The 27383-nt window shown below is 33.9% G+C and overlaps 4 protein-coding genes across 4 annotated transcripts in view; 1 reads left to right on the forward strand and 3 right to left on the reverse strand.

The window, feature by feature from the left end:
* Positions 1-1906: 1906 nt before the first annotated feature.
* Positions 1907-7662, reverse strand: LOC113513805 (28S rRNA (cytosine-C(5))-methyltransferase). The gene is made up of 6 exons (XM_052897774.1): positions 7398-7662; positions 7006-7261; positions 4972-5234; positions 4327-4440; positions 3814-3988; positions 1907-2849 (listed from the first exon to the last, which is right to left on the reverse strand). Exons 1-6 carry the CDS (start codon positions 7518-7520, stop codon positions 1960-1962), a joined length of 1821 nt encoding a protein of 606 aa, XP_052753734.1. The 5' UTR covers positions 7521-7662; the 3' UTR covers positions 1907-1959.
* Positions 6437-6979, reverse strand: LOC128201289 (uncharacterized). Its single transcript, XM_052897826.1, has one exon. The coding sequence runs from the start codon at positions 6948-6950 to the stop codon at positions 6600-6602; it is 351 nt and encodes a 116-aa protein (XP_052753786.1). The 5' UTR covers positions 6951-6979; the 3' UTR covers positions 6437-6599.
* A 1321-nt stretch (positions 7663-8983) lies between the features above and the next one.
* LOC113519518 (phosphatidylinositol 4,5-bisphosphate 3-kinase catalytic subunit delta isoform) overlaps positions 8984-27383 on the forward strand; it is a 31278-nt gene continuing 12878 nt past the window's right edge. The window contains exons 1-12 of the mRNA XM_052899057.1: positions 8984-9189; positions 9355-9614; positions 10345-10573; positions 11436-11662; positions 18054-18306; positions 19143-19309; positions 20579-20803; positions 21659-21864; positions 22666-22857; positions 23676-23885; positions 24087-24230; positions 25055-25179. Of these exons, the coding sequence (XP_052755017.1) occupies positions 9468-9614; positions 10345-10573; positions 11436-11662; positions 18054-18306; positions 19143-19309; positions 20579-20803; positions 21659-21864; positions 22666-22857; positions 23676-23885; positions 24087-24230; positions 25055-25179 (2125 nt within the window). The 5' untranslated portion in view covers positions 8984-9189; positions 9355-9467. The remainder of the gene's footprint in view (positions 9190-9354; positions 9615-10344; positions 10574-11435; positions 11663-18053; positions 18307-19142; positions 19310-20578; positions 20804-21658; positions 21865-22665; positions 22858-23675; positions 23886-24086; positions 24231-25054; positions 25180-27383) is intronic.
* On the reverse strand, positions 12573-17539 carry LOC113522059 (leucine-rich repeat-containing protein 23-like). Its single transcript, XM_031912541.2, has 4 exons — positions 17237-17539; positions 15505-16102; positions 14859-15034; positions 12573-12741 (listed from the first exon to the last, which is right to left on the reverse strand). The coding sequence occupies exons 1-4, from the start codon at positions 17428-17430 to the stop codon at positions 12636-12638; spliced, it is 1074 nt and encodes a 357-aa protein (XP_031768401.2). The 5' UTR covers positions 17431-17539; the 3' UTR covers positions 12573-12635.

Raw genomic sequence — 27383 nt, forward strand, 5'->3', positions numbered from 1 at the left:
ATATGTGTTTAGCTATTTCGTAGAAACAATGGCTAGACGACTAGAAATGGCGTTTATGATATTCGCCCTACTTAATGACAGGGATTTATGGAGTATGTTTGTAAGAGATTTTTGCTACAAGACTTGTAAATCGTCTAGCAAAAATAATAGTTTTTTTTTTTTTTAAATCCTTACTAATGTAATAAATGTTAAAGTAAAATTGTTTTTTGATGCCTTTTACCGCTTGTACTTTCTCCAATCAGTATAAAATTTGGTATTCATGTACTATAAGGGATGGAATAGCATATAGGCTACTTTTTATCCTGGTTAATAAACACTCCAGTTATACGGATGAAATCGCGGATAAAGTACTATTTTTAACCGACTTCAAAAAGGAGAAAGTTCTCATTTCGGTTGTATTCTTTTATGTTTGTTACCTCATAACTCCGTCATTTATATTCTTTTTTTTTATCTGAAAGGATAGGTATCTACACTTTGAAATCGGTATCATAGAAATTTTATCAAAATCACTATAACATTTTTTATATTAAAATGAGTAGTTTTACCATAATAGAAGTGGTTTTTTTTTTCTGTGGAATAAAATCTTAAATTATATAAGTCAAGGACAAAACTATTAACTACCATCAACAGAACTCTTTAAAAACGTAGTGGTCTAGATCTAGTGATATATTCTAGATTTTAATATAGATATTTACTAATCACTTTTTGACTCATTTTTAATTAATAAAAAATAGATTTGTAAACCCGTCGGCGCTATTGGTTTACGGGGTACCAGTAAAGGAAAGAAGAAAGAGGATGAAGTTAGGTATTTTTTTAATGGATGATAATGGAATAGTAACCCCGCCTGCATTATCGGTATACACTGGTGGGACACCAGTGAGGGATATTATGTGAGGATGAAGCAAGTCTGTTAGCCCATCGTGAAAAATTCAACGAAAAATCAATCACAATGGTTTCCAGGGGGAACTGCAAGGAAATCGATTTGATAGTTTATTACTAGCAAGGGAATTGCCTATTACTAACAATCCCATCTCCTCCCAGTTAGGTCAATTGGGGCGAGAACTTCTGGATACCAGCTTAATTTTCTTGATTTGGTACAGATGTACCAAATCAAGTAAAAATTATTGACAATCCTAGACGGTATAGAGCTTCTTGATTTAAGACAACACTTTGCTTCTTCTACTGCCTGTATAAGGAATTGTATTCAGAAGAGCTCTTCAACATGATACCTACAGACATTTTTTACCATCGGCAGGGAATCCATCCTCACACCCTAGAACCAGAATGGTCACAAACCGTGTGGTTTCAGAGAAGATTTCTCCCGCGACCATTTAGGTTTTTGAAATGGTCTTCCTGCCGACATTTTTCCTAGACTACTGTGGGATTCTTAAAAAACGGCGTATCAAGGTTTCTAAAGATTCGGCAAAGTACGCGTGATATCTCTATTGTTATAGGGCTCCATAGGTTAGGATATCCCCGTTTACTATCAGGTGGGCCGTATACTTATTTTTCATCATAAAAACTGGCTCATCGTAACGAACTTACCAGATGGACTTGACTGGGTATTTCGATAGCAATAAAACAGCTAGTAATTATTAATTAGAATTATTCATTTCAGGATAAATCCGTGACGATTATATTACCTCTAGATGGTAAACTATGAACATCACAGTATATATTGTGCCGCTCATGCATGTACTATGGTTATGCTTCTTATGTGAAAAGTGGCACTATCAGATCGAAGCCTTCAGATCAAAACAACGAATACTCACAGCTACCTCATGGCTAAACACAGAGCAACAATCCATCTAGTACCAGCCACTTATAGACCTAAACTCATTGTTTAGGTATCATGAAAATTAATTGGAATAGAATTGTACATTATAATACAAGTAAACAAAATAAATATATGTTTCTGATACAGAATTTATTATCTACTGAAAAAGTATAAAAACACAATTAACTCAATTCAATTTCATGATCAACATGTTTCTTCTTTTTTTTCTTTTTAGGTAAGCCATTTTCCTCAACTTGTACATTTTGTGTTTCACTAAGTTCATCTTCACGATGTTTTGATTTCTTTTTCTTCTTTCTCTTGCATTGTAGTTCCTCTGATTGTTCTGCTAATTGCTCTTCTGGTTTCGATACTTCATGATCATCTTCGTTAATTTTACGTTTTTTCTTTTTTTTCGACTGTTTTTCGTTAGATTTATCCAAAACCTCTGTAGGATCATCTGGCAAATTATTCTCTTCATTAAAATGGTTATTTTCGTTTGATTCCGTTCCTCCAATAATTGTTTCTTCTCGATTTTTATGTTTGCTCTTCTTCTTTTTCTTTTTAATCACAATATCTTGTGTCATTGCCTCTTCTGATGTTTCTTTCATGCTATTTTGATTATTTTCTTCCTTTTTCTTTTTACCTATTTTATTTGGCAGATTCTCATCTACTTTATTTTCGTCCACTTCAACGGATTCAGATTTCAACCCCTTTTCCATATCTTTTTCGTCCCTATCTAATACAGCTAAAAAGAATCCAATAGTCAAGTCTGAATCGGGTCTTGCATACAAACATCTAGTGCCCATACTGCCATACATTCCAGATCCTATATTATTCCAATTGCCTTTCAATAATTCTTTAACATCTTGGACCCGCCACTTAGCTCGGGAAGTTTTCACCACATTAGTTATCACCCTCTCGTTCTCTTCGGGAAATAATGAACAAGTACTGTAAACTATTCTTTTAGCTTTTGGGAACGCATTCATAGCGTGCTTTAGAAACTTTTCTTGTAACGATGTTAATTTAGACAATCTCGTGGCGTCGATGTAATTATGAACGCAAAGTTCCATACCTGAAATTGTAAATTAAATTTTAAATTAAAAAATCCTACTTGTTTTTTAGATTAACCTATAAGCTATGTTCTTAATTTACGAGCGTAAACCCGCGGGCTAAAACAAGTACTTTAATAAACAGATTGTCATTAGTTTTAATTGCTTGTATGTTAGTATAGGATACATGAGGCTGATTGTTACCCTTATGCAAATCGCTGATGAAGAGCATCGCTACCAACACGTGCCAATATATTAACATAAGGTTCTAGTGCCCTCAATCGGTAAATTGCCGATTGAATAGAAAATTATTCACTAAATTTTAATTATACTAAAATACTGAATATATACATTTAGACATCGTGATCTACTGAAACAAGCACTTTGATACTTATATCAGTCGGATTTACCCAGTGTTAATTATGAATATTAATTAATTAAATAATTTTATTTTGTAAACCCCCTTTTTTAATATAATTAAACTATATTAATAATAATTAAACTTTATTAATATATATTTTTTTGTGTTCACTGGCTGCAACTATCGTAATTCGATATAAAACAATAGCTTGCTTACCAAAATAAATACTAAGCCCATAAACTGTCAAAAAGCGATTTTTCCTGAGAATAACAATGTAACCCTCTTCAAAGCTAAAGCGAATAGATTGATTATTTAATTATTTGAATTTTATTGCACCAATTACAAATATAAGGATAATAGTAAAGAATTGAGGTGACCTTAACCAAAAGGTGGCCATATCTGATCTAGACAACATTTGAGTAGAGGACATTGAGAGAAAAAATAATTTTTAATAATAGTTTAATTGAAAAAATAAACTGCAAGTGTGTGTGTAGTGTAATGATCACGTGAGACAGTAGTCTCGTCAAGTCAGATTGTCGTCAAATGCAATTCTAAAATAAGGGGATCCTTTGATAATAAAATAAGACAGGTTATTTTTACTTTAAAATTTACTACAAAATATTTACCAGAGCCGGAACAGCTTGGATCCAGCAGTATATATTCCACATCGTCCATCTCTCCTCGTTTTATTTCTAATGAGTCTTTATGTATTGTTTCCACACATTTCGAGTGAGTTTTCTCAACAAAGTCACATAAGGTCTTGTATCTTTTTTCGTTTCTTTCAACTGCATATATTTTGCCCTAAAATTGAAAATACGACTTTTTAAAATTATATGACTATTCTAAATTGTCGAAGCAGTGATAGAGCAAGAATCTATCACTACTTCATTCATCTCTAGAGTATTATAAAAAGCGACTAATGACATAAATGTATGTATGTATATCCATTCAGACATCAAGGTTTTAGTACCAAACTAAGAAGTTTGCATTATGGCAAACGGGATTCTAGTCCCCATTACTAACAGCATTTGTCCCTGGAGTCACCACAGAAAAGAATGTAGAATGTCATATTGTTAGTATGGCTCTGATGCGTACAACACAATAATATGATTCTGACTTAAAGCTACCTCAAAACCGACCTCATTCCTCATATAAGCGGCGAGTTGGGTAGTCTTCATGCCTGGTGCAGCGCACATGTCCAGCACCACGCTTCCTGTGGGCGGGGCCAACAAATGGACTGCTAATGCTGTGGCCTGTAAAAATTGTTTGATCATGTTATTAATTTAATAAAATAACTTCACGACGATGTCTATACACGGGAAATATAAAAAAATAAAAATATGAGGGTTCTTATAAGGCCTATAGATGTCAAAACATGTTATTAGATTTTTTGTCCGTATATTTGTACCGGCATCACGCAAAAACTACTGCACCAAATTGGATGCGATTTTCACAGTTGTGTTGAATTGAAGTTGTTGGTGAATGTTTCTACTTGGTATGCTATCTAAAAGTGACCTATTTCATTGGTTTTCCTATTTGTGAAATCCAGACGTACGAAGTTAAGTGAAAAAAGATAGTTATTAATAGGAATAAATAAATAAAAACAGCTATATTCGTAAATGCTATTCTCTAAAAACGCTCAATGGATTTTAATAAAATTTTGTAAATGTAATAATAAACATTCGCTCCAACTTTAAAGGTATGAAAGTTTTTATTTTGATACAAGTATCGAGTAACCTATTCGATTATCAATCCATAAAAAAGATAAATATTAATTAACAAACCTTATCCTGTAGAATAATTTTGTTCTCTAAATACAGTTCATGCTCGTGCAACTTGGTGCCTGATGGGAACACGAAAACCGTCTTCACATGGTAATCTTGAGTAAAATCATATTCAGTAAGGCTCTGTATCTGCTTGAGATAGTCGTCGTAGGCGCCGGACGTGCATCTGATAAAGCGGTAACCTTCGTCTTGGAATGCTCGAATGGCATCTGAGGTTGTCAATAGATTCGTGTTAATTCGCACATACCGAGGTCTGCGGACAACTACAAAAAAAAAATTGGAAAGGATGAGTAAATTGCTCATCTATGCAATAGTCAAGTAAAGATTAGGCCGCCACTTTAAGTTAGCATCAACTATGTAGATTATATAATGGCCTGGAGCATTGTGGTAGGAGCAAACTATGGTCTTGTAATGAATAAGTGGTAATTAAAAGTTAAGTGTAATCATAGATTCTTTTACCCTTAAGATTTAACATTTTTCTTATATTATGAAGATCTATCAGAGGAAAATTTAAATACATCTATGTGTGTACCTCTATCACTCTCACTTCTGGTGTGAAGGATAGCTTGCATACTTTGAAGAGCAGGTTACATTAAAACCAATTTTTATACAATTTAAAATAGTAAACAAATATCTTTTTCATGATTTAACTTCTCAGTCTATTTTTAAAACAGATAAGGATCATCAGGATAAAAGTGCTAGGATTTTAGATGGTTTTTCAAAATCAAAGTTATTTATATTTTCAAAGATAATTATATATTGCACTTTGCATTATTCATTTATTGCATATTCTAATATTCAGTAATGACTATATTTAGTACTAGAGCCCCATCCTGGCATCACACGGGTGGACATTTTTACATTTTAAAAAGTGGCCATTTAAGCTTAAAAATGGAGTAACTTCTCCCGTTTTACAACATTTCCCTTCACTACTCTGCTCCTGTTGATCATAGCGTGATGTAAAGTATACTAAAACCTCCTCAGGAGTATGAAGAATAATTGTACCAAGTTTCATTAAAATCCGTGGAGTAGTTTCTGTTTCTATAACGAACATAAAGACAAAAATTTTACTGATTGCATTTTTAGCATCAGTATTGATCACTAATCACTCCCTGATAGTTATTTTGGAAATATATTTCATGTACAGAATTGACCTCTCTACAGATTTATTATGAGTATAGATCGACTTGTAAAAAAACAGGAAAGTTCATACATGAACATACATGATCAAGAAAATATAATAACAGACTTATTTCATAACATGTATTATGTACATAAAGTATTTATTATATTCTGTTCATTTATATGGGCATCACAAGGAAATTGCTGGACCACTAATTAAACTTTTTCATGTTTAAAATAGTCTAATGAAGTTTTTCCATTACATGAAAACAATAATACCTGTTGAATAAATTAGTGCTTAATATAAAAGTAAATATTAAACTAAAAATAAAACAACTACCCATTTACAGTTTTAATTTTATTTCTCTGTCTATAATTTAAACAATATGGAATCAAACATGTGTGTAGAAGAGCAGTTCGTTATTGATAATCATATTTTAAAATTATTGTAGTTATATTACATTAGTAACATAAATGGAATGTGTGTAAACCAAGCATTTTATGTATTAGTCTTGTTTTACATTCAAATCACTCTTTGAACTATCAGATGTAGGGAGGGGTGTGTATGAATGTTGATCAATTTCATTTCCATGTTCATCATACTCCTTCTCATGGTAAGCTTTATATGCGTAAACACATATTATTAAATTCACAACAAGCACTGCAGCCACAACTGACCACACTGTCACTACATAGGCATTAACTGGATAATATTCACTTAATATGTGTCTGACACCAAAAAATGCAACAAATGGCAATGTAAACATAGCAACACTGTAGAGAAACAGGTTCGCCAGTACAAACACAGCCCTCTGTGTATGCTGAGGTATCAATGGACCTTCATTATTATCAGCCATTATAGATGATTAATATGTGATGAATTTATATCTGAAAAAGAAACAAAATAATTACCTTCAGTCTTCAAGTCATCTTGATGGTCAGTAGCATATTTCTCAAATTGATCTTTATAAGAAAGTACTGTTTGCTCAGGTTTGCTTTTCCCTGGTAGTGTCTTTTTGCCGAATAAGAGTTCTGCAGTGAGGACCTTCGCCAACCATGGATCTAAACGAGATTCATTTTCTAATATGCTACAACTATTAAATATTTTATCTATGTCGGCTGCATGTTTTATTGTTTCTGTTATTAGAGCATACAGCACGTTGGTCCTCTGCAAATATTATGATTCACTTATACATAAAAGATGAATAGTGTAAGGTAAAATTTACGATAATAAAAACCGAAAAAAATATTTATTTAGCTAAGATATAAAACTAATCATTCATATTTTCTTATTAAATACTTACAAAATGACGGAGTTTATCGTCGTACAATAAACTTTTTACACTGCCTCCTTCAGTAGAAACTTTTTTAAAAATGTTCGCTGCAACCTTGTAATGTCTCGGTACCTTTATTGAATGTTCAAACATTTTATTTTACTAACTTTAAATTAAAACAGGTCAATACTCTATTATAAGAGCATGGTTTTCTATTTTTCTCTAAATTATGCCATTTTTTTTATTAAAAGCTGTCACGAGACTCACGAGATAAGTGTCAGAGAAATGTCAACTTATCATGTCAAAGTTTTCAAGTTATAGATAAAGAATATTTTTTTCTGTGTGTGATAATCTGAAATCTTTTGCGATAATGAAATAATAACTCCACCTGAGCTATGGATATAAGCTGACGAGGAACCAAAGAGGAATGATAAGTGAAGTATGAAAGTAGTTCAGTTAATCCATCGAGGCAAATTTAACAAAAAATAACCACGATAATTTTTAGGGTGAAACGTGTGGACATCAACAATGTAATGTAATGTAATGTAAGAAAGACTCTGTTTTCCGCACTTAGCCTCTCATTTGGGCCGTTGTGCGTGTGAGTCGTGGCTAGTACAGCCAACCTAGCTCCGCCCAGAAGCGCAGAAGCTTCCTGGGTTCTTCACAGGCTTCACGGAGCGACCTCACCGTTCCGAGGATTTCTAAACGTTGATGGGCCACAGCCTCACATTCCAGGATTACGTGAGCAGCCGTTTCTTCAGCGTCGAAACAGCCTCGACATAGAGGGCTGTCTGTGGCTCCTATTGTGTATAAATGTTTGTTTAATGGACAATGACCCGTTATTGTCCCTATCATTATTTATTTTTATTTCAACAACATAGGACATCAACAATTAATTCATAACAACATTATTAACAATCTCTTCTCCCAAGATTAACTAGTAGATACTGCCACTACCCATTTACATTTTAGGTAGAAATATTTGACGCCATGTTACATCTCCATGAATGGCCAATATCATATGCATACAAAATTTAAATTTTTAACATTTAAAAAATTTTGGAATAGAATTCTTTAGTCCTTATTTTTAGGAGCTCTCATTAAGAAATATAATAACATAGCTAAGTGCTTTGTTTGTAAACTAAAATATATTCATAAAATACATTGCATATAAATCTATTACTAAAAACTTTGCACCTACTTTATACTGTGTTTGGGGGGTTTTCAAATATATTTTTACTATCAAAACCCAAATTTCAGTGACGGATTTTTAAAAATATTATTGCATTATTTAACATTTTAGTTTAGTAATAGAGAATTTTTAAGTAATTAAAAATTACTAAATTATTTCTGATAATTGACAAATAATTGTGACTTTAAAGAGAAGTGAAAAAAAAATTAAAAGTCAAGTAATATTTCAAAATATGAATATTCTATAATTAATATTATACCTATTGTCAATTAGTATGTATCTATTATCGATTCCACAATTGTATATAAAATTTTGTGACCTCAATTAATGTCAATAATCGATTGATTCTGAACGATTATAAACCAACACAATTGTCGAGTCAATGTCATATTGTCGAAATAATCTATGGTTGAATTGAAGTGTCGAATTGCTGAGCATCGTTTGAAAAGTCGGCCAAGTCAAAGGAATTATTCGCTACTAGAAAGACTCGATATCGCTGAGATTTTTACCATAAACAAAAATTAGTTTCTCGCAAGTAATCTCAAATTTATTACCCGTCTACAGTATTTCAATAATTTTTAATATTTAATGAAACGATAATTAAACAAATTATGTAAACGCTATGAGAAGGTATACTATAACATATCAATGTGTTTCTACTTAATGTTGTTTGTGTATTAACGTTGACAGTTTTCAAATGGCGATTTGCCCCTCGTAAATACCAGGAAATGCTATGATTCAACGTTGCGGCGTTTGTAATAACATCATATAGTGATTTCCTTACATTATTTTCAGTTGTATGTAGCGGCTTTGTCGCCAATTCGTTATGAACTCGGGTTATCAGTGAAAGGTCATCTTAAAATGTTGTGAGGGTATGTTCATGTGATCTAAGAGAGTAAACCAAAACGATGGTTCCTGCACCGAGCTGCCCGTCCACTTGGGACTACTGGACGACATCGCCGTCCGACTACGTGGAGCTGACATGCCTCCTGCCAAATACTATTTACATTCCTCTGAGAGTCAGTTGGGATGCTACTCTTCAGGATGTGAAAGAGGTTAGTTATCTCGCCGATCAGATGGTATGAGTCATGAACGACAGCCACACATTGTTTCGTTTGCTTTTGCAAAGTAGGTCAAACTGTCTATTGAGTTGTTTAGATAGAGATTTCAGTTTTAGAAAGTAGACCATAAGTAATGTTCTATTGTATATTTTTTTTGTAAACAAATTCTGTATGCATTTTATTGGATCAGTATAATATACATTTGGAGAATAAAATCTAGGTGAAGTGACATTTCACAGACAATTTCAAGCAGATTACTATACATAAATATATATATATATAGATCTCATAACTTAAGCCTATCTATTTTTGCATTACAATGCATATCATCTTTCAGTAATATTCAAATAAGTTCTAATTTTTTAAATATGGAATCATGTAACAGACATCTAAACATCTTTTTATCTTTACGACTTTCTATTTAGATATAATAATAATATTGTTTTCTATCAAAGCGATAAATATACCTTAACAACACATTTCACAATTTTATATATAGTATATAGGATGTATCCTTCTTTTCTATGATATATTCGACCTTTGATCATTAGTACAATAATATGATTCATTAGTTGTTTACAATATGTTCATACCCTAATAGCAAAATTTTAACTTTGATCTAAATCTTGATGATGTTATTGTAAAGCTTTGGTGATCGTACTTTAAAAATCTATTATTTAATGTTTAATATTAATTGTACATTTTTCATTGTGTACCAAAATAGGAGTTATGGGAGAAGGCGGCACATTATCCCTTATTTGGGGTGATGCATGAAATGTCAGGTTATGTGTTCCAATTTGTCAACTCCCTGGCAGTTCTTGAGGAGGTGGATGATGAGAACAAAAGGCTGCGAGATATCAAACCAGTATGTGGAGTGCTTATGATCATAAAGAGGTCTGTGAAACCAGGAGAATATCTGCTGAACACACAAATAAGCCATTTAATTGGAAAAGGTGATAAGATATATTGTTGTTTATTTTTTAAATTAAATTAATGTAAAAATGAGTAATTTAGACATTAAATACAGTAATACTCGTTAATGTGAAGTATCTATATTTGATTAATTTCATCAATTTATAGAATATCTATTAAAATTGTTTTAATTTACTATTGTACTAAATTCTGTTATATATAATTATCAGCAAAATGCATTTTTATGTATCAAGTTTTTGTTAAAAAACAGTATTAGATTATTTTCTTTCTTAATTGGTACCAACATTATACAACTTTTTTTTTATACCACTGAGGTGGCAAACAAGCATACGGCCCACCTGATGGTAAGCGGTTACTGTAGCCTATGAACGTCTGCAATACCAGAGGTATTACGCGAGCGTTGCCGACCCTAAAGAAACCTCTTTACCCCCCTTTTGAAGAACTGCATTAATTACAACTACATTACACATTGTACACCTTAGACAGAAAAAATATCTTTTGGAAACATTTTAATATATAGATATAAAAATATCCCTATGTAGTGACTGTTGTCTGAATATTAATATGATGACATCCATGTATGCCATTTAAGTAATGTAGTAAATATTTAAACCTGGCACAGAAAAGGCCACTCCTTGCTTTCCTATAACTATCATAAGAAGTAGCTAAAGGAACATAATGGTAGAAGGATGGGCAGCAGCACCCTTCTTGAAACATTGCTAAAGCCTACTGCTAGTACTGGCAAAACTCCTCAAGGGGGAGCCTTATGTTCAGCAGTGGATGGTTAAAGGCTGATATGATGATGACGATTATGTTGACTGATATTGTATATTCTGTACATAATTTTAATAAAGGTTATTCTTCATTCATTCTTTTTTATAGGTTTAAACGAATTTGATAGTCTAAGAAGTAATGAAGTGAATGATTTTCGGACACAAATGCACAATTTAGCTGAAGAGAGTTTATTAAGACGAATGAAAAGTGATTGGCAAGAGAAACTGCGGTATCACTACCCGCCAAGACTGGCTGATCAGCCTATACCTACCACACTCAAGAATCAACTCAATAGAAATAGTTTTATGCTTGTCACTAGATTTGCTAATTCTGAGGTGAGTACTGTAATTAATAACACTAGATTTTTTTTTTTTCAGTAAATCTAATTGTAAACATTTTGTAATATTTTTTATAATTCTTTTGCCTATATTGTAATGTTGATATTCTATTGTTTTATTGTGCCATATCAGTACTTATTTCTATTTCTTCCCTAAAAAAGTGAAATAAAAAATGTGTATTTTAATTTAATTTTATTATATTGAAACTATATGTTTTATAGTAAAAATTCAATAAAAATGGCAAATAAAAAATTTTCATTCTAGATTCTTTTCAAATATATGCATATATGCAAATGCATTTTGAGAGTGTATTTGTTACTTTGTAATTATATAAACTTTCATACTATATTTAGAAATCAAGTAAATAAATTATTTACTTGATTTCTGTAATTATCAGACAATATATCATATTATACATTGTGTTGACTGAGTAAATATATAGTGATTATATTGCCTGGTCATCATAGTAATAATAGAAGAGAGTACTGATTATTTTACTGTGTTGTTGTGATGATAATGATGATGATGATAAAAGGAAATTGTCCATATGGTTGAACTAGTGTTCATCTACAACTTCAAATTTATGACTGGGACATATTGTTTGACCGTGATAAAATATAGCCTTTTTCATCTTAAAGACTATCTTATTTATAAAAATTAAAACCTACAAATCTACTACACTGTTTTGTCATTTTGAAAAATTTTAAAAATTTAGGATTTAGTGTAAAGTAATAGACAAAACGGTTCAATAGCTAAAATAGGTATATGAATGAGAGGTTTGACGTTTTTAAGAATAAGGAGTTATAAATCAAATATTACGTCTTTTGCTTGTATTGTTAATGCGATAAGAAGTAACAAACATGCAAACACACATTTATTTAAAGCGTCAAATTAGAAATATGTCATTAAACAAGAACTTTATTGTTTGAATGACTTTTACAAGTAATATTGTATTTATCAATGATAAAAATTAATCATTGGCATTAAATTCTTCTTCATTGGGCTCCTCTTCAATATCTTCTTCATCTATCTCACCTTCTTCCAACCACTGCATCATCAGTTCTTTAGCTTCATCCCTGAAAGTATGAAATTAATAGTCAGTCGTTTGTTTCCTATTTGCTTTATTATAATAAAGGTGACATTATTAAAAAAAAGCCGTGCGTCTGTCCGTCCATCAGTCAAGATCCTTTTTATAAGAAACGCGTGGAGGTATCAACTTGATATTAATATATACTCAAGATTGCAATCTCTTAAAGTAGTGAAAAAATCAAGCTTTTAAATCGACGCAATCAAAGATACGGCCGTTTGTATCTCATATTTTAACACTCGCAAAGGGAATCAAAATCTATGGGGTACTTTCCGTTGTCCTAAAAACCTAGAATCACGAAATTTGCCAAGCAGTAATGCCATGCAGCACAAGTAAAGAAAAAAATATAAGAAATAAATTAACTTGATGATTTTGTATGGAACCCTCGTTGTGCGAGTCTGACTTGCTCTTAAGCTACTTTTTTTAAAATAGATATCAGATTACAACGAAAATGTATACAGGAGGACTTATTATTATTTTTTTTAATAGATGAAAATGGAATAGTAACCGTGCTTGCGTTATTGGTTCCCGCTGGCGGGGTACCAGTGGGAGAAGGTGAAGAAAAGTCATGTCATTTCGTTAGGAACTAACTATAGATACAAAGACAACCGCTTAGAAGTCGACGAATAACACTTTATGATATATTTATTGCTGCTCCCTATACCTATATCTTTTAAGTTTTCATTTTTAACAGTTCGTTTCCCTTCTACTTTAAATTACCCATCTTTTCAACAAAAAAAAAAAAAAAAAGAATCTAAAACACTATGGTATCTATTTTAAATACTGAGTAAATTAAAAAAATAAAAATATTTGCCGTACCTACATTTAAAATTAAACGCCATAATGGTATTATATACACAATTGTTGTTGTTGTTATTGAATGTTCATGATGACGTCAGCACGATGAATAGGCAAACCTTATTACAGATTTCACCATACTGATATAAGTTGTTGTCACACAGCTACTATAGCATTAGGTAAATACTTTGGTAGTTCGTCACGAACAAATTTATAGACGTGGCGTAAAAACTATTCGGACGTGCTAGCAATAATTTTGTTTGTTACAACAATTATTTTATTTATTTATTTATATTTTTCCACACATTATAATATGTCTACAGGGCGTACTGAATGCCTGATGGCATTCTCTACTAGTCAACCGTTACGTTAAACAAAGAGAGTAAAAGGCATAGATTTAAAAAAAAATGTAATTGAAATAAATATTTTGTGAGATAACAACAATTTAAGATAAATAAACATACAAACATATAGAATAATATACTTAAAAAATATACATTATAAATCACATACAATACATATATAAATAACTATATATAGTACATATTAAATTAATATATAAATCGTAACTAATTATATATGTTATTATGTCCCGGCATAGAATGGGCCACCCCTTTCTCGTGAGTGTTGTAAGAGGCGACTAAGGGAAGGTAAGGGATGGGCAGCATCCTCAAAGGCCTAGTTGCGGTAGCCAACCCGCCTGCCAGCGTAGCAACTACTGGCAGAACTCCCCTTTTGGGGAAGGCTTATGTCCAGCAGTGGACTTTTAACGGCTAAAATAATAATAATATGCAATAATATTACATTAGCGATATACAATTGGCACAGCACAGCACGACACCATTTTATCGTCGCACTGAGAATTTCATTGCTAGCAATATACCCAACCAGATCGACCTCCTCGCGGTTCTCCCAGAAAACTACCATGGTTAATTTCTGATGAATTCATCATGTGGGCTAACTGGCCTGTTTTCATTCTCATCTATCACCCTTCACTGGTGCTCCGCCAACGTATCCCGTAAGCGCAGGCGGGGTTACCATACCATTTTCACCCATCAAAAAAAAATCCCTCACTGGGCACCGCCAACGTATACCGTTAGCGCAAGAGGGGTTATCATTCCATTATGATCTATTAAAAAAATATCCAATATTAGTATAAATCGATTATTGATTAACTGATTAAAAGTATTGATTTGTTTATTTGATATTAGTAGACTGTCTTATGGCCGAGTCAATTATTCGTAGTTTACATAAATCAATAAATTGTATTGAAACAGGCGTTAACGCTGTTAATAAGGTAAACATTACCTCTCCTCAGCCGTAACAACGCCTTTATTGATCCTCTTGAGCCTTGGTAACGCGGCCAGTATTTCGATTCTTATTTCCATGTCTTCCTCCTCGTTGCCCACTTCAGCATTTTCTTCCCCAGTGCCTCCCATATAAGGGCACCCTTTCATCACTAATGTGTCCAGGGCTGTCAATACCTGTAATAATTTTCCTTCAATGTATTCATTGACTTTTCTTTGAGCTTTATATTGCTTAACCATAGTCGTTGTCTTTAAATTAGGGATGTATACGCTTATGGCTACACCCCATGGTATATATACCTGTATAGAACACACAAATTATATGTTATGGTATGGGATGAGTATGATTGGTATGGTAAGGGTAATGACTTTAGGAATGTCTTGCATTTATAGTAATAACGTAGTCAATGGGAAATTTAACTTATTTTATTTATATTATTTTACTAAAGTCGATACAAGGTTATACATAGTATTTGCTAAACTGCGAAGAAGATTGTTGGCAAGATAAAACGCAAAACAAAAAAACGCAGACGGTTACTATTTCTTTTTCATCTATGTATGCTTGTTTTCTACATCAAAAGAATTTTTATTCTGTATTATTAAATTATTAGAAATATACAGCAATTAAACCCGTTCTATTCGCTTACCTTCAATTTCTTAACTTGTTTCAATGAAGCAACTTTACAATTTCTCAGATTCACGTATTGCAATTTTGTTAGACATGCATCAAAACCATTAAGAGACTTTATAGGATTGTATCGAACATGTAATATTCTCAAATTGACCAGCCTCTCCAAGCCGACCAAACTAGTTATTTTATTTCCAGCCAAATACAGGCTATCTAATTTGGGAAAATCAAAATCAGCAATATCTTTAATTAAATTGTATCGAAAATCGAGACATTTTATATTTTGCATACGATGTTCGAAATACACTCTCTCTATCTTGTTATATCCGACCTCTAAGGTCGATAATTCAGGCTGGTAGACGTCGTGAACAGATGATATGAAGTTGTGATTCATAATGATCACTTGTAGATATTTCATTTTCTTAAGAGCTGCTGAGTATAGTACATTTTTGTCAGCTTGTATCAGAACCAGAAACGGTAACTCTGTGAGCACTTGTAGCGCGTCCAAGTCTAGAGAATTGTTAGAAACATCAACGAATTGTAAATGTTTAAAGCTTTTTATACCCGATAAGTCTGTTAATTTCATTCCTGAACAGTTCGCTTTCAAGTAAGTGTAACTGTAACAATATCGTATTTATGACTATTTAATTAGAATTTTTTTGTTTAATTCTGTTATGATAAGTATGTGTGTGACTGCCAACACGAGATTGATCACCACTATTGCTAAAAGCAGTCCTTTAGGAGAGCCGAGTCCTTACGTGTATTTGATTTTTTTTATATACCACTGAGGTGGCAATCAAGCATACGACCCACCTAATACTAAGCGGTTGGGGGGAAAGGGATTGTTAGTAATAGAGATTAAAAATCCCATTGCTAGCAATATACCCAACCAGGTCGACCTCCTTGCGGTTCTCCCTCGAAACTATCATGGTTAATTCTTAATGAATTCATCGTGATGGGCTAACTGGCCTGTTTTCATTGTCATCGATCACCCTTCACTGGTGCCCCGCCAGCGTATCCCATTAGCGCAGGCGGGGTTACCATTCCATTATCACCCATAAAAAAAAAGTACTAAGCGGTTGATGGGCGTTCAATTTGTTTCTACTTGTATGTGTATGGTTATCACTATATATGAGTACAAAAGTATCTGTTTCTAAAGTTAGTAGGTATATCCTTTGTCGTGTGAGATTAAACATAAAACATCCCACATAACCCCTTAACAATCAGACCCGAACCAATTTAGAAAAGTTCCTTTTTCTAAATTTACCTTACAGAGAAAGGAAACTTAGGCCGTATTTTAGTAAAGGAATATGTTCACGACGTAGCCACAGAGATCGTTAACTATTACAAGAACTAAATATCAGTTTTATACATTTATAACCAATTATTATAATTGGACATTAGTAATTTATTGGTTGTAAGTTTTTAAAATCAAGTAAACGGAGTGTAGGATGACCCCATTAGATGGAGTGACGACCTCAAATGCATTGCAGGGAGTCAGTGAAGGCAGGTGGTTCAGGATCGTTTCTTATGGCAGTCTATGGGAGAGACCTATGTCCAGCAGTGGACGGATAATGGCTTAAATGATGATGAAGTTTTTAAAGATCGTCACATTCATATTTTAATAATATTCCTTACAATGTTAATATTGAAAACTATTATAGTAAAACAAAATTTCTATATTTACAATGAAGCTTTATAATTTTCTATGACTACAATGTGTTGATAAATATATAAGAGGGTGAACTTGCCCATCTCCTTCCGCTGTCTTCCCTAGCATACTGAGTCTAGAAATCACTTCGAACTTGTCCAGCTTCCTTACTTTGTATTCGATGTTTTTTTCTTTAACAACCACCATTTCCATTTCGCTCGACGGCTCTTCTGCCATCGTCTCTTCCTGCTCCTCCTCATCGTCTTTCTGCAGATTGAAATGTGATTTCAGCATTATTTAATTTTATCGATATGCAAAATAACTTCGGAGCCAAACTGACAATAAGTTTGCTGTATTTTTTCTCAGTTGTCAAAGTGGCGTAAAACAAAAAGGTTTTACGTGTATTTTCTATTTGTTCCTTTTTTAAATAAATATTTTTGTTTATTTATTCTTTATCTTATATCTTATTCAATAAAGAATAAATTATTAATAAACTAAATATTGGTACAAAAGGCGGACATTTGCCAGTAGTTGCCACTCTTTACAGGTAGGTTAGCAACTGCACTTAGTCTTTGGAGATGTTTTAAGAGAGCTTTTGCTCATTCCTCGACCATTGAGCTCCCTTAGTCGGCTCTTAAGAACTCTATGGTAGAAGTTGGGGTGGTCCATTCTATTCCAGGATCACACGGCTACCTACTTGTATGTTGTTCACTTGTACGTTGCATATTAATAAAGATTCGAAGGAAAATATACGGCAATGTTTTGTTGTAAAGTTGTTTTGTGCATCTAATAAATGAATGTATTTTATTAAAAGCAATAAATGTGAAATATGATGGGACTATCATATTCAAACTTTGTCGTAATTTTAATTGTGTTCAGAATCATTGATCGTAGTTGTAATTGTTTTTTTTTTTCAGTTTTCATCATCTCTTTGCGTACCATTCACACAAACACCGCAGCAGCACATTGAGATCATTCTCAGAAAGCAAGCGAAGTCACTGAACATACGCGGCGAGCATCCACACAATTATGTTTTGAAAGTGTGCGGCCGCGAGGAGTATCTATTCGGGGATTACCCGCTCATACAGTTCAAATACGTCCAGGAGATGCTGTCTCGGGACTCCGTGCCCCAAGTCATGACTGTCAGTGTGGACAAATTGAGATTTTTAAGTAAGTAACCTTCAAGAAAAGAGCGTATTTTTAAAATCCCGACAGCATACCTACAATTTCTCCGGTTTTGTTCATAAGAGGCGGTAGTCAGTTATTATCAGGTGATCCGCATGCTTGTTTGTACCCTGTGTTATAAAACAAAATGCAGTTTGCTAGAGAATGTTGGCGTTCACTTCCTTTATCTGATCTGCTTCGTAAGACGTAGACCTGAAGTGAAGAAGTTATATAAATGAAATTTTCTGAATTATTTGTCATTAAAAGTACTCGTTTAAGAACTGCGCAGACGATCAGTATTTTCATCACTTCATAATAGAATTTTTATAATTGCATGCTGTAGCATTGTAGTGCCGATATATCTATACAGTTGATGGTATACTTAATGTATTTTGATACTCAATGATCATAATCGAATCATATTTTTTTTTTGTTTTTTTTTTTTTTATAAAATGTAAATATTTGCATGTCTACATCGCTTAAGGCAATTAAACAGGTGCTAAAATAGTACGACGTTGCTTTTGTAATAATTTTAAGACTATTTAATACAAATAAACTAATTTAATTTCAATTGTCCTACAAAAATGTTGACCTTATATTTTTAATCGGCTTCAGAAAGAGGGAGGGTAACTCCGTCTGTTATAAACCGATATAACAAATCCTGTTTTATTTGAAAGGATTTACGGATTGGTCTCATATTAATGTTATCAAAATCGGTTTACTAGTTTAGTTTTTAAATCAAAATAAAGGCTGTCATAAGTCGATTTTTTTGTAAATCATTAATATTATGTATCAAAATTATCATTTGTTCAAATGTATTTTATAAAATTATTATTTTACAGATGCCGACCCCCAGCAGTACTATATACGTGAACAGAGGCGGCAGACCGCTGACTCGAATACAATGAAAAGACGTAAGAATGAACTCTCCTGGGATATAGACAAGTTATACTCTTGCATGGTACTGAGTGTTGGCGGATTGAACGTGGACCCTAATCGTGTTGTTGAGGTGAGCATCTGTTTGAACTACTATCACAGTGTAACTAATAGCACTTTTCCAGTATCATTGAAACCTTAAAAAAGGAGCATATTTCGTCATAAAAGCTCAGCAATACATCTGCAATCTCTCTGAAATTGCGAGTGCCTACGGACAGTGGTAATTACTTATCATCAGTTAAGCCTCATGCTCGTTTGCCCCCTCGTGTCATAAAAAAATCTCGAGTTTACCTCGCCTCTCTTGTCTGTGATTTCAAAATTCGAAAAAAGAATGCACTGTAATTCATTCATATTCATACATTTGCGTGGGTACATACGTCATTTCGCGTCGTATCTTAACATACATCTTGTATAAATAGTATAGACAGTCTATTGCATTGACGTCACTGTATTTGTGATTCCAAAATTCGAAAAAGTACTGCACCTTGTGTTTACATATTGCGTGTGTACTTGTGTCACTTCGCGTAAATATGTATCTTTGTGTGTATATAAATATAATATAATATTATTCTGTTGAATAAATGATTATTCTACTCTTTTTCTGAGGGTTTACTATGAAATTACTTTCCAAATTTTTAGACTCATTTTCATGTTTTTGTTCATACCGAAATCGGCCTGATAAATGGAGCTTAACATTTTGTTCGAAATAAATCCTACCATAAAAGTCTAAATGAATGATATTTTAAAATTTTTAATATTTTAAACGTCATGTATCATGTACTTTTTATATTAAATTTTTCTGTACTGTTCGGTTCCAAAATTTCGGAAAACATTTCATGGTAGACCCTTAGTTATTTTTGTATGAAAAGTCCGCGGTGTGCTATATTGCAGTGTAAAAAACTCTTTCATTAATTTATGAATTAATTATAAAAGAATAATGTAATAAAAAATCTAATATTTTGATTACACTTAGTAATCAAAATATTAGATTTTGTATAAGTATTTTATTAGTAGCATATCGTCATAGTCGTAGAATACTGACGGATCTGATAAATATTACATATATAGATCCGTCAGTATTCTACGACTATGACGATATGTTGCCGTGCAATTGCCAAGTCATTATAATTATTATAGAAATAAAGATGTCGAATGTTGATACAGTCTTTCATAGACAGTAACTTGACAGACTTGTTTTACATAAAATTTCACAATTTTTTTGTAGTATCTACTTTACGAGGCTTGGAGTTTTTTGACATTTTATGGTTTAGATGGGTATAGTTTAGTGATATCCCAAAATAAGTGATTATATTTCACCTACAAAAACGTGTTCTGTCAATAGGTAATTTGTCAAGCTGGCGTATTTCACGGCGGTAAGCCTTTATGCGAGGCGCAGAAGACTCGAGCGGCGGCGGTGTCGTCGGAGGGCGTTGCGCAGTGGCAGCAGGAACTCAAGTTCCCGCTCAAGGTCTACAACATACCGAGAATGGCGAGACTATGCTTTGGGATATATGAAATTGAAATTAATAAGACTAAGAATAAGAAGAAGGGGAAGGACTCCGGCAAGGTGTGTATACAGTTGGCCTTTCTGAATGGTGATAATCCATTTATTCGTTTGTCCCGTGTGTTCTCGGCATAGAACAGACCACGGAAAAGGAAGGGGCGGCCTAAGAGAATAGAATAGTCCTTTTTATAACATCTCTAAAAGTCTAACTACGGTTGCCAATCCGCCTGCCAAGCGTGGCAACTACTGGAAAACCTCTTCTAATGAGGAAGGTTTATGTTCAGCAGTGGACAGTGAACGGTTGAAATGATGACGATGATTTATTTATTTGAATCCAAAGTAGATTCAATTTTATTCGACGGTATGCGGGTAGAGTGTTACGTTCTCCGCAACAGCAATAGTTGTAGTTTATTTAGAATAACAAATACGCTGATGTCCCACCTCCTGGTGGTGGTGGTGGGGGGGTTGTTAGTAATGGGGTCTGGTGGAAAGTGATAACCAGCACCTATAGCCATAAATGGACATCACAAGATAGGTACACTTACTTATATGGTACACCACGCTTTTCAGAGGTGTAAAGTATAATAACTTTACTGACTTTACACCACAGTTGTTTGGCAGAAACATATGTGGGACAGATGTGCCCATGCAGATAGTTTTTCAACCAACTTCATAAAGAAGGAAGTTCTCGATTCAGTTGTATTTAATTTATGTTTGTCACTACATAACTCTATCGGTTATAAACCGATTTCCTTTTTTTATTTGAAATGATGCACTTACAGATTCATCTCATAAAAATTTTACCAATATCGATTCAGTAGTTTAATTTTGTAAACTAATAGGTTTTGCCACAATTGAAGTCTTTTTTATGTAAATCACCTTCAAAATTATATACAAAAAGTTTAATAAATATTTTAGGACTCAATAAACCGGCTGGCGTGGGCGAACACAATGATATTCGACTACAAGGATCAACTGAGGACGGATAAAGTGTCATTTTTCATGTCAACTCACGTGGCGGATGAAACGCAGGGCGACGATCAGCTGCTGCATCCCCTGGGGACAGTGTTCTCCAATTCGAATACAGACTCGTGTAGCGCCGTTTTACATGTGCAGTTCTCAAAGTATGTTTTTGACCTGTTATATTATTATCTATTTAATCTTACTTCCTACAAATATTATATGAAACACTAGCTTTTTGTCTGCTACTTCGTACACATGGATTTCAAAAATAGGAAATTCAATTAAATATAATAGACCACATCTAGGTGACGTATTACAAAATAATACATGTACCAGAGGGCCTATCAAATTTCGGGAACGAACGAAATAGAAATTCGATGTTAAAATTACATAATACATGCTGCTTAAAATTATTAAAAATATTAAAATATCGTTCCTCTGTACTATTAGAATAGGATTTATGATAAACGAAACGTTAAGCTCCATTTACTGGGTCGATTTAGGTACGAACAAAAACACAAAATTGAGTCCGAAAATTCGGAATTTCATTTCATGGTAGGCCCCCAGATTGTAAGTTAAACAAACAAGCTTGAGTGGTAAACAGTTACCGTAGCCTATGAACGCCTGCAATGTCAGGGACATTATGCCCGCGTTACCGAACCTGAAGAAATCTCTTTCCCAGGGGGTTGTTAGTATCGTGGACTGCCAGTCCCATTGCTAGCAATATAACCTGGTCAAGTCGACCTTCACATGGTTTCCTCTTGAAACCGTTGTGCTGAATTGTGCATCATGATGGCCTAACTGACCTGCCTTTTCATTCTTCCCTATTATCCCTCACTGGGCTCCGCCAGCGTATACCTTTGGCACAGGCGGGGTTACCATTGTTGCCGATCCTGAAGAAACCTCTTTACCCCCTTTTTGAAGAATTTGAAATCTTTTTAATTAGTAACATTTATTTTCAGTTATGATTGCCAATATCCTATTGTATTCCCGAAACAAGAAATGGTAAAAGCTTATGCGGAGCGCATTGAGAATGGGTCACCCGAAGTGATGTCGCGCCTTAAGAGAGATTTCGAGAAGCTTCGAGCGACCGCCGAAAAGGATCCCATGTATGAAATGCACGAGCAAGACAAGAAGAATATATGGGCGTTGAGGTCAGTACTCTTATAATAGGGGTAATAGGGGTAAATATTCGAATTCAAATAATTTACTGCAAAAATATGGATACATACATTAGGTGAACATGTTTTTTTTTATAAGTCCATTATTCCACATTCTACCATGTCGGCATCTATCTAAAAGGTACTATAGTATTTTAAAATGTGTAACCTTAAATTCTGGAATTCTTAACTATAACCTTCAGGGGGGGGAAAGGGATTGTTAGTAATGGAGACTAAAAATCCCATTGCTAGCAATATACCCAACCAGGTCGACCTCCTCGTTGTTCCCCCTGAAAACTATCATGGTTAATTCCTGATGAATTCATCATGATGGGCTAACTGGCCTGTTTTCATTCTCATCTATCACCCTTCACTGGTGCTCCGCCAGCGTATCTCGTTAGCGCAGGCGGGGTTACCATACCATTTTCATCCACCAAAAAAAAAAAAAACTATAACCTTCATATTGTAGCCAGCAATAATAGAATATATAATGGCTATAATCCTTTGTACTTAAGTTTAGTTTCTCTAGTTTCTGTGTTTTGGTTTGAAGGGTGGGATATGGCGTGAATTTACTGGGTACGGAGGAATAACACCCGAGTCCTCAGGAATGGCAACGCATGGGGAGTATCATGGGTGAAACAGTATACTCTGTTATGTCCATGGTACTGCTCATGTCTACAGGCGACGGTTACCAGTTTCCATCAGATGGGCCGTCAGCTTGTTTGCCATTCTAAGTTGAATAAAAAAAAATACTTCGCATATACATAGTTTCATCACACTAACCCAGTGTAAACGACCTATTATCCTTGTAGAAACGACTTCCGCTCACTGGCCCCGTGGTTGCTGCCGCGCCTGCTGTGCTGCGTGGAGTGGGGCGAGCGGGCGGAGGCGGCGGCGGTGGCGCGGCTGCTGGACGACTGGCCCATCTCGCTGCCGGTCGAGTCCGCGCTCGAGTTACTCGACTACGCGTACGCGGACGCCACCGTCCGGAGCTTCGCTGTTCGGTGTCTGCAGAAGATCAGGTATTTATCAGAGGAAATATGTACAAAAGTTTTTTAATGGGTGATAATGGAATGGTAACTCCACCCGCGCTATCGGTATACACCGGCGGGGCACCAGTGAAGGATGATAGGTGAGGATGATGACGTTATACAAGCGGTAGAATACAAAGGAAGGCAAAGATACAAAATATTGTTTACTAATAAAAAGTATTTCATTTGCAGTGACGAAGACCTCCTGTTATATCTATTACAACTGGTTCAGGCGTTGAAACACGAGCCCTACCTCATGTGCGATTTGTCGGTGTTTTTATTACAACGCGCGTTTAAAAACATGATCATTGGTCACTATCTCTTCTGGCATTTAAGGTGAGTTTTAATTATGTAAACATATATTTTAAAAACACTATCGTGATTGAATCAGCGATGAAAAATTTGCAGGTAAATTATACCTACATATGTACTTCTCTGTTGCTGACGTTTCGACGTGGACTGCACCACGACGAAATTTTTCATCGCGTTAAGTCTCGGTAGTGTATTTAAAATATGTGTAAACAACGCGAAAGTTTAAAATTAATTATGTAGGCATAGTTTCTATCATCGTTATTATTCTAGCCGAGATAAGTTGTTCTTCATGAACTATAAAAAAACTATGTATGGGTGCAGATGTCTTTAAAATGTTTGGTCGGATATTGTCAATTAAAACATTTTGATATGATTTTTATTCTAATATTTTCTCTCTTTTAGACGCATGAAATGTTGCCTTCCTAACGTAATCTCTAGATCAGTATTAATAAATGACTAGCTGCATCCCGCGGCTCTGCTCGCAATTAAATCATAAAGTCATGCTAAGTTAGGATATAACCAATCCATTTACCAAATTTCATTTTAGTAGTTTTTTTGTGAAAGCGTAACAAACATATATCGTTCCTTCCATTGTTGCAAACTATCGTATTTATTACATTAATAATATTTTTTTTCTTTACAGAGTTAGGTTATAAAAATTTCACTTTAAAGCCGTCCATACTTTACCTTACAGGTAAAGTCAGATGGCGCACTGTCTTGTTATTTTTATGATTTAGTGTGTAATGTGACAGTATCCAACTTTTCTTACCTTCTATTGATTCTTTAAATGTTTTGGACATTTTCTTTTTTGATTTTTTGTTGCATGTCTAATCATAATAAATGTCCAGATCGGAGATGCACATGCCGTCGGTGTCGGTGCGGTTTGGTCTACTGTTGGAGGCGTACTGCCGCGGCTGCCAAGACCACATCAGTATTCTGCTGCGGCAAATCGCATGTCTCGACAAACTCAAGTGTACGTAGTTAGACATACATACATACATACACACACGCACGCACGCACGCACGCACACACCTGCACTTACACAGGATAACACTACACTCACCAGGTGATCCATGACTGTTACGCCTACATAAATTATATCCTACATACAAAATATGCCATTAGAGCTTTACTTTATTATTTTTAGTGTCTTCTTAGTATACAGAGTTCAAACTGCTCAGACACAAAGGTTGTATAGTAACTTATCACTAACCTGCTTATAGGCCTAGTTAATCATAAGTTTGCTTTACAACTAATTACTACTCTAACCTCTTTATTCATAAAAAATGTCAAATGTCTCATAAACCGCTATTGAACTGTTTCGTCTCTACCTTTTGTGCTAAATTCCCAACTGAAAAGAAAATATACACTACTTTCTTTTAAATATATAATATAATAGTTAAAATAAGTTTGCAGGTTTTATTTATTTATTTAAATACCCTTATTTAAAAATAAAATAAAATAAAATAAAAATAGCCTTTATTCCTGAATTACAGATTTTTTTTTTTAAATTGTAAATATGTATAAATAATGTTGACATCAGCAACATCTTATTTTTCAGGTTGTTCTAGAACATAGGCCTCCTCCATATTTCTCCATTGGTAACGATTCTTTGCAGCTTGTCTCCAGCCTTTGGGCAAATCATCCTCCCATCTTCTTATTGGCCTACCTCGGTTTCTTTTTCCATCACGTGGATACCACTCAATTAAATCTTGGGTCCATTTATTTTTTGATGACCTCATGATATGCCCAGTCCATCGCCATTTGAGCTTTTTTATTTTAAGAGTCACATCTGTAATGCCAGTTCGTTTTCGAATATCAGTGAGTCGCTGTTTGTCCTTTAATCTGATGCCAAGTATACTTCTTTCCATACCTTGCTGACATACTTTTAATTTCTGTATAGTTTGTTTTGTTAAAGCCCATGTTTGACAGCCGTATGTCAGCACTGGCAGGATGCAACTGTTATAAACTTTTTTCTTGTCAGATACTGGTATTGACTTATTTTTCATTATTTCTTTTAGTGACCAATAACGAGACCAACTGTTATTTATTCTTTTCTGTATCTCTTTAAGCATTTGTTGTTTAGGTGAGATAATTTGACCCAGATATGTATACTCTTCTACATATTCAAGCTCTTGATCGTCCACTACAAGTTTAATTTTTTTGCTGTTTGTCATTGCTTTTGTCTTGGTGATGTTTATACTCAGTCCCACTTTTTTACTTTCCGTAGTAAGTTCTTGGAGCATTTTTTGTAAAATCTTGTAACTGTCTGCAAACAACACCAAGTCGTCAGCAAACCTTAGATGTGTTAAATTAATTCCGTTGATATTTATTCCATAATACTCCCAATCCAAGTTTCTGAATATGCTTTCTAAAACAGCTGAGAAAAGTTTAGGCGACAAAGGGTCTCCCTGTCTCACACCTTTCTGAATTTTGAATTCTTCCCCCACTGTTTCGAGCTGAATTTTTGCAGTACTATGTTCATATATTTGTTTAATTATTCGGATATATTTTTTATTTATGCCTTGTTTGTATAGTGTCTCATAAATGGAACCATGAAGTAAAGAGTCGAATGCTTTATTATAGTCTACAAATACAATGTAATATGATTTTCCATATTCGTTGTACTTCTCTATCAATTGCTTTACTACATGTATATGGTCTACTGTAGAGAAATCGCTACGAAATCCAGCTTGTTCCCTAGGTTGCTGTTCATCAAGGCATATAGTAAGTCATGTTAGAAGGACTTTGGAGAATATTTTATATATATTAGACATTAAACTGATAGGTCTATAGTTATCGATTTTATCTTTGTCTCCTTTCTTATGTAACAAGACAATTGTAGATTTAGACCATTGGATCGGAATCACTTCACTTGATAGGATTTCATTGAATAGTTCTGTCAACGGTTGGATTATAATTTCCATTGTAGCTTTCAGTGTCTCGTTACTTATTTTGTCATCCCCAGGTGCTTTGTCTTTTTTTTTTTGAGTCAGAATAGCTTTTCGTACTTCACTTTCAAGAATACTAGGAATGGAGTCTTCATCAATTCCTTCCGACTTTTCTTTTTTGTTGTTGTAATAGTTTTTATTTTCATATAGATTTCGATAAAATTCTGTTGCAATTCTTGACATTTGTAGCCTTTTTGTTGTGTTGTGTAGTTTACCAAGTGTATC

The sequence above is a fragment of the Galleria mellonella genome, unplaced genomic scaffold (assembly GCF_026898425.1).
Source record: "Galleria mellonella isolate WM207_F2 unplaced genomic scaffold, CSIRO_AGI_GalMel_v1 utg103, whole genome shotgun sequence".
In the NCBI taxonomy this organism is placed as follows: domain Eukaryota; kingdom Metazoa; phylum Arthropoda; class Insecta; order Lepidoptera; family Pyralidae; genus Galleria; species Galleria mellonella.